This window comes from Panulirus ornatus, chromosome 7, assembly GCF_036320965.1.
Source record: "Panulirus ornatus isolate Po-2019 chromosome 7, ASM3632096v1, whole genome shotgun sequence".
In the NCBI taxonomy this organism is placed as follows: Eukaryota; Metazoa; Arthropoda; class Malacostraca; order Decapoda; family Palinuridae; genus Panulirus; species Panulirus ornatus.
Window position 1 is genome coordinate 144,313 of NC_092230.1, and position 16,474 is coordinate 160,786.

Consider the following 16,474-nt stretch of genomic DNA (forward strand, 5'->3'; position numbering starts at 1 on the left):
GAATAGTGGTTCCAACAATGTTGTATGGTTGCGAGGCGTGGGCTATGGATAGAGTTGTGCGCAGGAGGATGGATGTGCTGGAAATGAGATGTTTGAGGACAATGTGTGGTGTGAGGTGGTATGATTGAGTAAGTAACGTAAGGGTAAGAGAGATGTGTGGAAATAAAAAGAGCGTGGTTGAGAGAGCAGAAGAGGGTGTTTTGAAATGGTTTGGGCACATGGAGAGAATGAGTGAGGAAAGATTGACCAAGAGGATATATGTGTCGGAGGTGGAGGGAACGAGGAGAAGTGGGAGACCAAATTGGAGGTGGAAAGATGGAGTGAAAAAGATTTTGTGTGATCGGGGCCTGAACATGCAGGAGGGTGAAAGGAGGGCAAGGAATAGAGTGAATTGGATCGATGTGGTATACCGGGGTTGACGTGCTGTCATTGGATTGAATCAGGGCATGTGAAGCGTCTGGGGTAAACCATGGAAAGCTGTGTAGGTATGTAGATTTGCGTGTGTGGACGTATGTATATACATGTGTATGGGGGTGGGTTGGGCTATTTCTTTTGTCTGTTTCCTTGCGCTACCTCGCAAATGCGGGAGACAGCGACAAAGTAAAAAAAAAAAAAGAAATGTATATATATATATATATATATCCCTGGGGATAGGGGAGAAAGAATACTTCCCACGTATTCCCTGCGTGTCGTAGAAGGCGACTAAAAGGGAAGGGAGCGGGGGGCTGGAAATCCTCCCCCCTCGTTTTTTTTTTTTTAATTTTCCAAAAGAAGGAACAGAGAAGGGGGCCAGGTGAGGATATTCCCTCAAAGGCCCAGTCCTCTGTTCTTAACGCTACCTCGCTATCGCGGGAAATGGCGAATAGTATGAAAAAAAAAAATATATATATATATATATATATATATATATATATATATATATGTATGGAGAGAATGAGTGAGGAAAGATTGACCAAGAGGATATATGTGTCAGAGGTGGAGGGAATGAGAAGTGGGAGACCAAATTGGAGGTGGAAAGATGGAGTGAAAAAGATTTTGAGTGATTGGGGCCTGAACATGCAGGAGGGTGAAAGGCGTGCAAGGAATAGAGTGAATTGGAATGATGTGGTTTACCGCGGTCAACGTGCTGTCAATGGATTGAACGAGGGCATGTGAAGCGTCTGGGGTAAACAATGGAAAGTTCTGTGGGGCCTGGATGTGGAAAGGTGCTGTGGTTTCGGTGCATTATTACATGACAGCTAGAGACTGAGTGTGAATGAATGTGGTCTTTTTAGTCTTTTCCTAGCGCTACCTCACACACATGAGGGGGGAGGGGGTTGTTATCCCATGTGTGGCGAGGTGGTGATGGGAGTAAATAAAGGCAGACAGTATGAATTATGTACATGTGTATATATGTATATGTCTGTATGGTTATATATATGTATACATTAGATGTATAGCTATGTATATTTGTGTGTGTGGACGTATGTGTATGTGGGTGAGTTGGGCCATTTTTTCGTCTGTTTCCTTGCGCTACCTTGCTAACACGGGAGACAGCGACAAAGCAAAATAAAATAAATATCAACATATACACATGTACATACACATACAGACATATATACACATGAATATATACATACTTGCTTGCTTTCATCCTTTCCTTGCGCTACGCCACCCCACAGGAAACAGCATCGCTACCCTCTTCTTCTGTGACGTAGTGCCAGGAAAACAGACAAAAAAGGCCACATTTGTTCACATTCAGTCTCTAGCTATCATGTGTAATGCACTGAAACCACAGCTTCCTATTCACATCCAGGCTCTACGGACCTTTCCATGATTTACCCCAGACGTTTCACATGCCCTGGTTCTGTCCATTGACAGCATATTGACCTTGGTATACCACATCGTTCCAACTTGCTCTATTCCTTTTATGCATCTCACCCTCCTGTATGGTAAGGCCCAATTGCTCAAAATCTTTTTCACTTCATTCTTCCACCTCCAATTTGGTCTTCCGCTTCTCCTTGCTTCCTCCACTTCTGAAACATATATCCTCTTTGTCAATATTTCCTCACTTATTCTCTCCATATGCCCAAACCATTTCAACACTTTCTCCTTTGCTCTTTTAACCACACTCTTTTTATTTCCACACATCTCTCATTCATTACTTACTCGATCAAACCACCACACACTACATATTGTCCTCAATGTGCTTTGAAAAATGTTTGTGAGAAATATTTAGGAAAACATATGGATTTGTATGTAGCATTTATGGATCTGGAGAAGGCATATGATTGGGTTGATAGAGATGCTTTGTGGAAGGTCTTAAGAGTGTATGTTGTGGGAGGTGAGTTCTTAGAAGCAGTGGAAAGTTTTTAAAATCCAAGGCTGTAAGGCATGTGTACAAGTAGGAAGAGAGGAGAGTGATTGGTTCCCATTGATTGTTGTTCTGTGGCAGGGGTGTGTGATGTCCCCATGGTTGTTTAATGAGTTTATAGATAGGGTGATTAGGGAAGTATATGCAAGAATTTTGGAAAGATGGGTGTGTATGCGGTCTGTTACAGATGAGAGGGCCTGGGAAGTGAGTCAGTTGTTGTTCGCCAATGATACAGCTCTAGTGGCTGATTTGAGTGAAAAACTGCTGAAGTTGGTGACTGAGTTTGGAAAAGTTTGTGAAAGGAGAAAGTTGAGAGTAAATGTGAATAAGAGCAAGGTTATTAGGTTCATTAGGGTTTAGTGACAAGTTAATTGGGATGTAAGTTTGAATGGATAAAAACTGGAGGAAGTGAAGTGTTTTAGATATATGGGAGTGGACTTAGCAGCAGATGGACCCATGGAAGCAGAAGTGAGTCATAGGGTGGGTGAGGGGCAAAGGTTCTGGGAGCAAGGAAGAATGTGTGGAAGGAGAAAACGTCTCGGGGAGCAAAAATTGGTATGTTTGAAGGAATAGTGGTTCCAACAATATTACATGGGTGCAAGGCATGGGCTATAGATAGGGCTGTATGGAGGAGGGTGGATGTGCAGGAAATGAAATATTTAGATAGAGATGCTTTGTGGAAGGTTTTAAGAGTATATGATGAGGGAGATAAGGTGCAAGAAGCAGTGAGAACTTTTTACCAAAGATGTAAAACTTGTGTATGAGTTGGAAGAGAGGAGAGGGATTGGTTCCCTGTGAATGTCGGTTTGTGGCAGGGGTTTGTGATGTCCCTATGGCTGTTTAATTTGTTTATGGATGGGGTGGTTAAGGAGGTAAATGCAAGAGTTTTGGAGAGAGGGGCGAGTATGCAGTCTGTTGTGGATGAGAGGTCCTGGGAAGTGAGTCACTTGTCGTTTGCCGATGATACAGCTCTAGTGGCTGATTTGTGTAAGAAACTGCAAAAGTTGGTGACGGAGTTTGGGAAAGTGTGTGAAAGGAAAAAGTTGAGAGTAAATGTGAATAAAAGCAAGGTTATTAGCTTCAGTAGGGTTGAGGTACAAGTTGATTGGGATGTAAGTTTGAATGAAGAAAAACTGGAGGAAGTGAAGTGTTTTAGATATCTGGGAAAGGACTTAGCAGTGGATGGAAACATGGAAGCAGAAGTGAGTCACAGGGTGAAGGAGGGGGCAAAGGTTCTGGGAGCATTAAAGAAAGTGTGGAAGGCAAGAACATTATCTCAGAGACCAAAAATGGGTATGTTTGAAGGAATAGTGGTTCCAACAATGTTATATGGTTGCGAGGCATGGGCTATAGATAGGGTTGTATAGAGGAGGATGGATGTGTTGGAAATGAAATGTTTGAGGGCAATATGTGGTGTGAGGTGGTTTGATCGAGTAAGTAATGAAAGGGTAAGAAAGATGTGCGGTAATGAAAAGAGTGTGGTTGAGAGAGCCGAAGAGGGTGTGTTGAAATGGCTTGGATGCAAGGAGAGAATGAGTGAGGAAAGATTGACCAAGAGGATATAAGTGTCAGAGGTGAAGGGAAGAAGGAGAAGCAGGAAAGTAAATTAGAGGTGGAAGGATGGAGTGAAAAAGATTTTGAGCAGTTGGGGCCTTAGCATACAGGAGGGTGAGAGGTGTACAAGGAATAGAGTGAAGTGGAAAGATGTGGTATACCGGGGTCGACGTGCTGTCATTGGACTGAACCAGGGCATGTGAAGCATCTGGGGTAAAGCATGGAAAGGTCTGTGGGACCTGGATGTGGAAAGGGAGCTGTGGTTTTGGTGCATTATACATGACAGCTAGAGATTGAGTGTGAGCGAGTGTGGCCTTTTTCTGTCTTTTCCTGGCGCTACTTTGCAGTAGGGGGGTAATTTCCTGTGTGGTGGTGTAGCAACAGGAAATGGTGAAGGCAGCAAGTATGAATATATACATGTGTATATATGTAAGTGTCTGTGTATGTATATGTATGTATACATTGATATGTATATGTATGTATATGTGTGTGCATGGGTGTTTATGTATAAATATGTGTATATGAATGGTTGGGCCATTCTTCATCTATTTCCTTATGCTACCTCACTGATGTGGGAAACATCGATTAAGTACAGTATACAGGTACATCACCAATTTTCTGGCAACTGATGGTTCAGCACCTCCTTTAGTCCGGACAGAATGACGTGAGGGAACTTGAGGTTACTGCGGCCACCAGACTAGTTTACTGGGAGACCACAGATGGCGTTGTGTATAGGGCACGCTTATTCATGTTCTTTACACTGCACTTGTTGTTAGTGATACTGCAGTTCTGTGAGATTCTTAGCTTATTTTGCTTAAATTTATCCCTAGCTATGGCTTCTAAGACATGTGAGAGTGTCGGTTGTGGTGTCATATGTAAACTCTAGTCCACATTGATCCAAGATAAAGTAGAACTGTTGAAAAAATGGACTGTGGTGTTTTGGTGCATAAGCTTCCTCACTTCCCTCTTTTACCCTTTTCAACGATGTTCTTATTTGTTCTCTTGTCTTTCACACAGTATTTACCTCCCTCCAAAATATCATTATCCTCCCCAAAGTTTAATGATACTCTCTCACCCCAATTCTCAATTGCCCTCTTTCTCTACCCCTGCACCCTCCTCTTGACCTCCTGCTGCTTCTATTCTACATCTCCCAAACATTTTCACTCTTTCGTGTAAGTGTCACCCAAATACCTTTCATTTCTCTTTCACTAACAACTTTTCTTCTTTATTCCACCACTCAGCTATGGCTTCTAAGACATGTGAGAGTGTCGGTTGTGGTGTCATATGTAAACTCTAGTCCACATTGATCCAAGATAAAGTAGAACTGTTGAAAAAATGGACTGTGGTGTTTTGGTGCATAAGCTTCCTCACTTCCCCCTCTACCCTTTTCAATGATGTTCTTATTTGTTCTCTTGTCTTTCACACAGTATTTACCTCCCTCCAAAATATCATTATCCTCCCCAAAGTTTAATGATACTCTCTCACCCCAACTCTCAATTGCCCTCTTTCTCTACCCCTGCACCCTCCTCTTGACCTCCTGCTGCTTCTATTCTACATCTCCCAAACATTTTCACTCTTTCGTGTAAGTGCCACCCAAATGCCTTTCATTTCTCTTTTACTAACAACTTTTCTTCTTTATTCCACCACTCACTACCCTTTCTAATTTCCCCAACTCCCACCTTTTGCTTGCCATCACTGCTTCCCCAAATACCTGCCTTTCATCCCCGTCTCTCTCACTTTATTTGCTCTCACCTTTTGCCATTCTACCCTCAATCTCCATTAGTATTTCTTCCCACAAGTCTCCTTTCTAAATGCACTTACTCTCACCATTTTCTTCTCCCTGGCATTGTTTCCTCTTTCTTGAAAACCTCTACAAATCTTCACCCATGCTTCCACAAGATGGTAATCAGATATCCTGCCAGCCGCCCCTCTCAGCACATTTGCATTCAAAAGTGTCTCTTTTATTAAACATTAATCAGTTAATATTTTTTTTTTTTTTTTTTGCTTTGTCGCTGTCTCCCGCGTTTGCGAGGTAGCGCAAGCAAACAGATGAAAGAAATGGCCCAACCCACCCCCATACACATGTATATACATACGTCCACACACGCAAATATACATACCTACACAGCTTTCCATGGTTTACCCCAGACGCTTCACATGCCCTGATTCAATCCACTGACAGCACGTCAACCCCGGTATACCACATCGATCCAATTCACTTTATTCCTTGCCCTCCTTTCACCCTCCTGCATGTTCAGGCCCCGATCACACAAAATCTTTTTCACTCCATCTTTCCACCTCCAATTTGGTCTCCCACTTCTCCTCGTTCCCTCCACCTCCGACACATATATCCTCTTGGTCAATCTTTCCTCACTCATTCTCTCCATGTGCCCAAACCATTTCAAAACACCCTCTTCTGCTCCCTCAACCACACTCTTTTTATTTCCACACATCTCTCTTACCCTTACGTTACTTACTCGATCAAACCACCTCACACCACACATTGTCCTCAAACATCTCATTTCCAGCACATCCATCCTCCTGCGCACAACTCTATCCATAGCCCACGCCTCGCAACCATACAACATTGTTGGAACCACTATTCCTTCAAACATACCCATTTTTGCTTCCCGAGATAATGTTCTCGACTTCCACACATTCTTCAAGGCTCCCAGAATTTTCGCCCCCTCCCCCACCCTATGATCCACTTCCGCTTCCATGGTTCCATCCGCTGCCAGATCCACTCCCAGATATCTAAAACACTTTACTTCCTCCAGTTTTTCTCCATTCAAACTTACCTCCCAATTGACTTGACCCTCATCCCTACTGTACCTAATAACCTTGCTCTTATTCACATTTACTCTTAACTTTCTTTTTTCACACACTTTACCAAACTCAGTCACCAGCTTCTGCAGTTTCTCACATGAATCAGCCACCAGCGCTGTATCATCAGCGAACAACAACTGACTCACTTCCCAAGCTCTCTCATCCCCAACAGACTTCATACTTGCCCCTCTTTCCAAAACTCTTGCATTCACCTCCCTAAGAACCCCATCCATAAACAAATTAAACAACCATGGAGACATCACACACACCTGCCGCAAACCTACATTCACTGAGAACCAATCACTTTCCTCTCTTCCTACACATACACATGCCTTACATCCTCGATAAAAACTTTTCACTGCTTATAACAACTTGCCTCCCACACCGTATATTCTTAATACCTTCCACAGAGCATCTCTATCAACTCTGTCATATGCCTTCTCCAGATCCATAAATGCTACATACAATCTACATGTAATCTAATAATGTCCGTTGACCATCTCTCCTACTCACATGTGTGTACTTTTGTATATCTCCCTTTTTAAACCAGGTATTCCCAATCCCCAGTCTTTTCTTTCAGCATGCAATTCCACAAGCTCTTCACCATTTCCATTCATAACACTGAATACCCCATGTGAACCAGTTATACCCTCAACTGCCACATTACTTGCTTTCACGTATAAATCACTCATCACTAATATCTCGTCATGTGCATCAAAACTGCTGACACAGTAACTCTGCTGCTCCCAACCCACATGCCTCTCATGATCTTTCTTCTAATGGCCTGGTGCATAATTACCAGTAATCACCCATCTCTCACCAACCACTTCAGTTTTACCCACATCAATCTAAAATTTACTTCCTTACACTCTGTCACACACTCCCATCACACACTCCCATAACTCCTGTTTCAGGAGTAGTGCTTCTCCTTTGCTCTTTTCCTTTCACCAACCCTGACTTTACTCCTAAGACATTTCCAAACCATTCTTCCCCATTACCCTTGAGCTTCGTTTCACTCAAAGCCTGAACATCAAGGTTTCTTTCCTCAAACAAACTACCTATCTCTCCTCTTTTCTCATTGTAGTTACATCCACACACGTTCATATACCCCAGTCTCAGCCTTCAAGGAGGTTGAGCAGATGCTGCCTGGCTCCTTATTCTGTTTCCTCTTTTAGAAATTGAAGTACAAGAAGGGAAGAGTTTCCAGCCCCATGCTCCTGCCCCCTTTTAATTGCCTTCTTTCTCCCATACCTTGTGTCAATTGATTATTAAGCTTTAGTAGTATAAAGATTGTATCATGTTATATGCTTGCAGGGACTTGTGTGAGATGTATCGTAAACTTTGTTCCAAGAATGAGAAAGCTTTTCAAGAGTTTCAGAACACACTCGACACATATGAAAGTCTCAACCAGAACCAGAAAGATAATTTTTCACAAGCTTCTTTATCGTTAAGTCAGAAAGGTAATTGATCTTTATCTTTGTACCTGGCATTCCATTTACTTCACTAAAAAGCAGAATGATTCATAGTAGCATAGCAGTAATTATAAAGTAAGAATATTTTGGTGATTAAGGATACTATAAAAAGACTGAATGAGGGATTCTGTGTAGAAGGGAAGCATGCGACAGCGGGAGACAGCGACAAAGTATAAAAAAAAAAAAAAAAAAAAAAAAAATGAAGGTGGACTTTCATTTCTGTTAATTGAAGGTACTGCATGGACCATCATACCGAGAGATGATGTTTTGGTATTGTGAACTGTAATTTCCTGTTATGCAAACTCATCACTTCTCAAGTAGTTCCCTGAAGCTTGTTAGGCTACCCTAAGCAAGGCATGAGAAAACACAGCCACTTGGTAGTCACTATAACAGAGTAACTACAATGTTCCTGTAAATGGTCATAAAGACTGCTGAAAAACAATGCCACAAACACTTGCTAAGCTGCATACAGCTATGACATTTCTTTACTGAACCCACTCCTCACAGCTATATTTAACCAGTCCTAACTAAGATGGTGGTATGAAGGATGTACTCCACTTAAGTCAATGCTCTTTTATGAATAGATTTGCTAACTCCATGAGTTTGTTCACAATTCATATTTGGTGATTTTGTACTATTGGTCCATATTTTATAAGTACATTTTGGTAAGCCCAGTGTTTTTTTTACTGTTGATGAACCGCTTAGTTATGGTGTAAACATTTGACAGATTTTCTTCATTGATGTGTGTTTTCAGTTTCAACAAAGGTCAGTAACAAATGGCTAGTGTGAAGTGATAGATTGCTGATACTTTCCTTCAAGTATTAGGAAGCATGTGTGCAGATAAGGCCAATATATGTTTCTTTCTGATGCTACCACACTAAAGTGGGTAAGGCTTTTATGTTTGAAAAAGAATATGATGGGTAAAAGATTTTCATGTTTGCCCTTTTCTGCCTTGGTGTGGGTAGTGCCAGAAACAGTTGGACAGTGAATTCATTAGCTTACATTCACTCCCTAGTTCTCATTTATAATGCATGTATGATATCTTTATGATATTTTCTAATGGTCTGTGAGTGTCATCAGTACATGCATAATTGTTTTTCTCATTCATTATCAGCAGTAACAATATCTTTTAGGAAATCATAGAGTACTGACCATGGTTTTGAAGTATTGTGTTAACATTTTAATATTGTTCTTGATTATATGTGAATATTGATAACTCTGGCCCTAGGGATTTGGATTACATGGTATTTCTTTTATGTCTTAATATGGATATAGTATATTCTCTATTTAGCCATCTGTATCTATGATGCCCGTTCCCTCTGGGAACTGTCAATAAGGGGTGGCCACTGCAAAGTCTCTGCTTATCCCTGTCCTTAAATGCCTTCCTCATAAACACATATCCATGCATTCTTCTACCATTTCTCTCCCTCCAGTATTCTTTCACTCTATTTGCCCATGTCATAGGTGATCATCCTCTCACACCAACCCCTTTAATTGTACTATCATACACTCTCCTTATAAACTGCCAGTCTTACATTCTTTATGCATGCCCAAACCACCTCAAAGTATTACATCCCACCCACTCTACCACTCCACAGTTCTTTTCCTTTGCATTTCCTGCCATGCCACACCTCTCATACACCCCTTCATTTCTTTCTTCATTCCATCTAGCCATACCACATTCCCTTCTCAAATATCTCATTTCCACTGCTTGGATTCTTGGCCTCGGTGACTCATTTCATGTCCATGTTTCAGCAGCATAGGTCAAGGTTGGGAAGACTATGCTGTCTCATAATCCTCTCTTCACCTCCATACTTATACCTCAACCCTTTATTATTTTATTCAGGGACCCTGGGACTCCTCTACCTCGTACTACTCTCTCCCTTATCTCTTCTTCCATATCACCAAACTTACCCAAGACAGCTCCTGGATACTTAAATTTTCTCTCCTCTTCCAGCCTTTCTCCCCCATATTCAAAGCACAATTTAGTGCAGGTTGAGCATTGAAAATATGAAATGCTCCAAAATCCGAAACTTTTTGAGTGGCGACTTTACGCTACAAGTGGAAAATTGTCTCACATGAAACCTAAAATATAAAATACAGTATCCCTGGGGATAGGGAAAAAAGAATAATTCCCACATATTCCCTGTATGTCATAGAAGGTGACTAAAAGGGGAGGGAGTGGGGGCTGGAAATCCTTCCCTCCTGTTTTTAATTTTCCAGAAAAGGGAACAGAGAAGGAGGCCAAGTGAGAAAATTCCCTCTTAAGGCTCAGTCCTCTGTTCTTAATGCTACCTCACTAATGTGGGAAATGGCGAATATGTTTGAAAAAATTTTAAAATAGATACAGTGAACTGTAACCTTTTAATCAAAACACAGCATCATAGGTGGAATTTGAAAACCTGCAGTTGTTTGTTGTTATTGTTTGATTGATGATACAGGTATTCTCCTGATGCTACTGTGCTTTGTGGTTACCATAAGCATTTTTTCATTGTCTTAATGGTATTTCATATTTTTTGCTATTAATTACTTATTTGTGAATGAGTGTAAGAAAATTATTGCTTATCAGTAACATATTAATTTAAGAGTCAGGAATGAAGGTGATGCCAAACAACCACAGATTATCCACATGGGCAGCTGTCTGATGGTTCACTGTTACACAAACTTTGTTTCATGCACAAAATTATAAAAGATATTGTATGAATTACCTTTTGCTTTGTGTATAAGATGTATATGAAACATAAATGGATTTTGTGTTTAGACTTGGGTCCCATCCCCAAGATATCTCATTTTGTTTATGCAAGTATTCCAAAATCTGAAAAAATCCAAGATCTGAAACACCTCTGGACCCAGACATTTCGGTTAAGGGATACTCATCCTGTGCACAGTTTTCTTTCACTCTGTATGGTTTTACAAAATCTATACTTTCACTCTGTTTCTTTTCAGACAACACTACTTTACATTTACTGGCATTTGCCTTCAGTCGCCCATGCTTACACACATCATAAAACATGCTTACAACCTTCTGCAATTCCTCTTCACTCTCAGCAGACAATGCAGTATCATCCACATACAGGCTTGCTCCTAGCCATCATATCTCACCACCACACTCCATTTGTGCACCCCTTTCCCCTAGTTTTGCTTTCATCTCTTGTTTTTCCATCCATATACTGTGTAGAATAAAAAGCTACGGTGACATCACATATCCATGCCTCATGCCTGCATGTATTCCAGAACTTTCTCTCAACTCTCCATCCACTCTTACACATGCATTTTCTCCTTCATCGAAGGCTTTCACACCATCCAACAGTTTTCCCCCCTACCCCATATGTCCTTAACTTATCCCATAAAGCATTCCACTCAGCTCTGTCATGTGCTTTCTCCAGATCCATAAAAGCTGCGTGAAACTTTTTACCTTTCACAAAATACTTTTCCATGGTCATCTTTCTTCTCCATACTTCAGCATTTCAGCCGTTCCAAAGCTTCAGTGTGTAGGGAAAGAAGCAGGTATCAAAACATCCCATCCTTGAGCTGCCGATAACCACAATAATCACGTGATGCAGCAGCTTGCCAGGTTCTGCGTGGTCTAGGTAATGGTTGGGACACACAAGCAGCCGGCTTTTGAGAACAAAGACCAAAGTAATGCCTATAGAAGAGGGAAAGTGAACCAAAATTGTGGTGTAAGGCAAGGGGGTCTAGTTTGAAAGATAGCCTGGGATAGTTTATAAGCTGGACCTCTTTCGACTCAACTTTGTCAAGTAAGGATACAGAGCTAGAACCGCCCCAACTGTGAGAGCAGTACACCATACAAGGGTGAATCAATCCCTTGTATAAACAGAGCAACTGTTCAGAAGAGAAGGAGTTTCGACATCTAAATAGGACATCCAGTTTCTTAGAGGCAGACTTAACTATTTCCATAATGTGGGGTTTCCAAGAAACAGTAGATGTTACAGAAATACCAGATATGTTCATTGAGTCAGGAATTAGAACTACGGAGCCGTTAAAGAAGAGACAAGAGTTGTGAGGAGTTTTCGTTAGCGAGATGGGTAGAAATTGGATCTTGGAGGCATTAAACTTGACAAGATTATGTCTACCCCACTGTCATATCGATTGAGAGAAGAGGGAGTGGAATTAAAGGATGTGGATGAATGCAGTGTTGAGTCATCAGCCGATGAGTGCATTGGATTATTTGAGGAGGTGAGGAAATCATTGAATAAGAAAAAAAAGTGTAGGGGATAGGACAGAACCTTGAGAGACAGCTGTTGGTGGAGAAAAGGGGAAGGCTGATCTGTCAATAACCACAGAGATAGATCAGCAGGAGAGGAAGCTAGATATCAAGGAGCAAAGTGAGGGAGGGAAGCCAAAAGAGGAGAGCTAAGAGACGAGACCCCATTGTGCCACCCACTCAAAAGCCTTAGATATGTCAAGGGCAGTTACATATGACTCCCCAAAATGTTTCAGAGATGATGACCAGACATTAGTAAGATAGGAAAGATTATAACCATTGGATCTTGCCTGATGGAAGCCATACTAGTAATCAGATAGAAGACTTTGATTTTCAAGGTGTTTAATGGTATGGAAGTTGAGGATGGATTCAAAGAATTTGGAAATGGTAGATGTCAAAGCAATATGACAGTAGTTAGAGGGGTCGTAATGGTCACCCCATTTTAGGGATGGGATGTATCAAGGCATGTGTCTAAGGAGATGGAAAAGTTTCGTTTTTTAAACAGAAATGGAACAGACACACAAGCACACTCTATCAGTACACAGGGATGGATGCCATCAGGACCATAAGCCTTGCTTGTGTCCAGAGAAATAAGCACTTTTCAAACAGTCCAAAAATAGATTACAGGAGGAGGCATAGGATTAGTAAGAGGAATATCAGGGGGTGAAGGAATGTTAGTCATCCAAGGTGGAGTTAAAGGAGAAATGGGAAAGAAAGAGAGTTGGTTTGTTAATGGGAGAGACAGCTATAGTACCGTCAGAATGGAAAGGTGAAGATAAGGTAAAGTGACAGAAGTTGTTAGAGATGCCCTTAGCTAAAGACCAGAAAGACCTATCAGTGGATGACGAGGAGAGGTTATTGCAATTCCTTTGAGTAAAGGAACGCTTTGCCTCATGGATAACATGCTTGCAGATTACGGGCAGTGATAAAAGCTGAATGGGGGCCTGAGGAAGGAGAGTTTTCCAAGCCTGATATACCTGATCCCTTGTCTAAATGGCCTTAGAACAGGAATTGTTGAACCATTGATTGGGTGAAGAAGTGGTCTTGGATGGAGAGGTGATTAATGCTTGCATTCCTGCAAGAATAACCTCTGTTATGCGTTTGGCGGAGACAGAAGCATCACCGCATGAGGCAGTAATTTACCCAGGGAAAGTCAGAAAAGAAGTTACTAAATCATTCCAGTCAGCTTTGTTCAGGTGCCAGAAAGAGAGCAAAGTTATGAGGTTCAGTAGGGTTGAGGGACAAGTTAGTTGGGATGTAAGTTTGAATGGAGAAAAATTGGAGGAAGCGAAGTGTTTTAGACATCTGGGAGTGGACTTGGCAGTAAGTGGAACCATGGAAGAAGCGAGTCATAGGGTAGGGGGAGGGGGTGATGAAGGATGTGTGGAAAGGGAGAACGTTATCTTGAAGAACAAAAATGGGTATGTTTGAAGGAATAGTAATTCCAATGTTTGAGAAATTATTTAGAAAAACAGATGGATTTGTTTGTAGCATTTATGGATCTGGAGAAAGCATGTGGCAGAGTTGATAGAGATGCTTTATTGAAGGTTTTAAGAATATTGGTGTGGGAGGTAAGTTGCTAGAAGCAGTGAAAAGTTTTTACCAAGGATGTAAAACATGTGTATGAGTAGGAAATGAGGAGAGTGATAGGTTCCCAGTGAATTTTGGTTTGCGGCAGGGGTGCGTGATGTCTCCATGGTTCTTTAATTTGATTATGGGTGGGGTGGTTAGGGAGGTAAATGCAAGAGTTTTGGAGAGAGGGGCAAAGATGAAGTCTGTTGGGGATGAGAGGGCAGGGAAGTGAGTCAGTTGTTGTTCACCGATGATACAGCTCTAGTGGCTGATTCATGTGAGAAGCTACAGAAGTTGGTGACAGTTTGGAAAAGTGTATGAAAGGAGAAAGTTGAAAGTGAATGTGAATAAGAGCAAGGATAGTAGGTTCAGTAGTGTTGAGGGACAAGTTAATTGGGATGTAAGTTTGAATGGAGAAAAACTGAGGCAGTGAAGTGTTTTAGATATCTGGGAATGGACTTGGCAGAAAATGTAACATGGTTGCGGAAGTGAGTCACGGGGGGGGAGGTGGCAAAGGTTCTGGGGGCGATGAAGAATGTGTGTAAGGCGAGAACGTTATCTCGGAGAGCAAAAATGGGTATGTTTGAAGGAATAGTGGTTCCAAAAATGTTATGTGGGTGCGAGGCATGGGCTATAGATAGGGTTGTGCAGAGGAGGGTGGATGTGTTGGAAATTAAATGTTTGAGGACAGTATGTTGCTTGAGGTGGTTTGATCGAGTAAGTAATGAAAGGGTAAGAGATATATGTGGTCATAAAAAGAGTGTGGTTGAGAGAGCAGAAGAGGGTGTATTCAAATGGTTTGGCCACATGGAGAGAATGAGTGAGGAAAGATTGACAGAGGATATATATGTGTCAGAGGTGGAGGGAACAAGGAGAAGTAGGAGACCAAATTGGAGGTGGAAGGATGGAGCGATCAGGGCCTGAACATGCAGAAGGGTGAAAGGCATGCAAGGAATAGAGTGAATTGGAACAAGATGTTATACCGGGTTCGACAGGCTGTCAGTGGATTGAACCAGGGAATGTCAATGGATTCAACCAGGGAATGTGAAGTGTCTGGGGTAAACCATGGAAAGTTTTGTGGGGCCTGGATGTGGAAAGGGGGCTGTGGTTTCGGTGCATTACACATGACAATTAGAGACTGAGTGTGAATGAATGTGGCCTTTGTTGTCTTTTCCTAGTGCTACCTCGCGCGCACACAGGGGGATGGGGGTGCTGTTTCATGTGTGGCGGGCTGCCGACGGGAATGGATGAAGGCAGCAAGTATGAATATGTAAATGTGTATATATGTATATTTCTGTGTATGTATATGTATGTATATGTTGAAATGTATAGGTATATGTGTGTGTGTTGGCGTTTATGTATATGCATGTGTATGTGGGTGGGTTGGGCCATTCTTTCGTCTGTTTCCTTGCGCTACCTCGTTAATGCTGGAGACAGCGACAAAGTATAATAAATAAGTTAAAGTACCCTAGACCTTTCATCGATAAATCCCTTAAGTTAGCAAAGAAATCATTTTATATAGTTGAGCCTATACCTCCTATTGACACCAAGAATCTTTTAGTTCTCCCTTTTAATAATAATTTCACTTTACTTCCCATGTTGCTTAAATCCTTTAATGTAAATGTTGCCTTCAGCAACAATAATACTATAAAGAATACCCTAATCAGGAATTAACCAGAAAATTCTACTGGATGCATCTATAAAGTGCCATCTAGAAATTGTAATAAGTATTATGTTGGGCAGACTGGTAAGGATCTTTCTGGTAGACTTAAGCAACATAAATTATGTATAAGAACAGGACAAGAATCAAATGCCTTGTTTAATCACGTTAAAAACTATGATCATTGTATTGACTTGAGTAATGCCATCTCAGTTATTAACTCTAACTCTATTACCATGAGAAATATCATTTAATCAAATATTATTGAATACACAAAGAATTATAATCTTGATATTAGTGATAGTCTATACAAATTGGATGAATTTATTGTTGATAAAATTTGTAAACAGCTCACCTTCTTGTCCACTTAAGTTTATTATACGCTCGTTGTCTGTCTTGGACAATCGCATGTTTACCAAATGGCATCCTAGCTACGTCTCTTCGTTGTATATCAATTGCCTGTTATATTTCTCTCTTGTGTCTCCCCTGATGATGTGATTATTACACAAAAGTGCATTTGGGAACTTATTGTATTTCATTTTCTCCATGGACTCAGGAATATATTTATACTTTGTTGCTGTCTCCTGCGTTAGCGAGATAGTGCAAGGAAATAGACAAAAGAATGGCCCAACCACCCAGATAGTGCAAGGAAATAGACAAAAGAATGGCCCAACCCACCCACATAGACTTGTATATATATATACATGTCCACAGATGAACATATACATACCTATACATTTCGAGGTATATATATATATATATATATATATATTTTTTATTTTATATTTTGTTTTGTTTTGTCGCTCTCCCCG

The 16,474-nt window shown here is 41.1% G+C and overlaps 1 protein-coding gene across 1 annotated transcript in view; it reads left to right on the forward strand.

The window, feature by feature from the left end:
* LOC139749354 (uncharacterized) overlaps positions 1–16,474 on the forward strand; it is a 175,935-nt gene that overhangs the window by 45,412 nt on the left and 114,049 nt on the right. Inside the window, exon 6 of the mRNA XM_071663072.1 lies at positions 8,048–8,193. Within this exon, the coding sequence (XP_071519173.1) occupies positions 8,048–8,193 (146 nt within the window). The remainder of the gene's footprint in view (positions 1–8,047; positions 8,194–16,474) is intronic.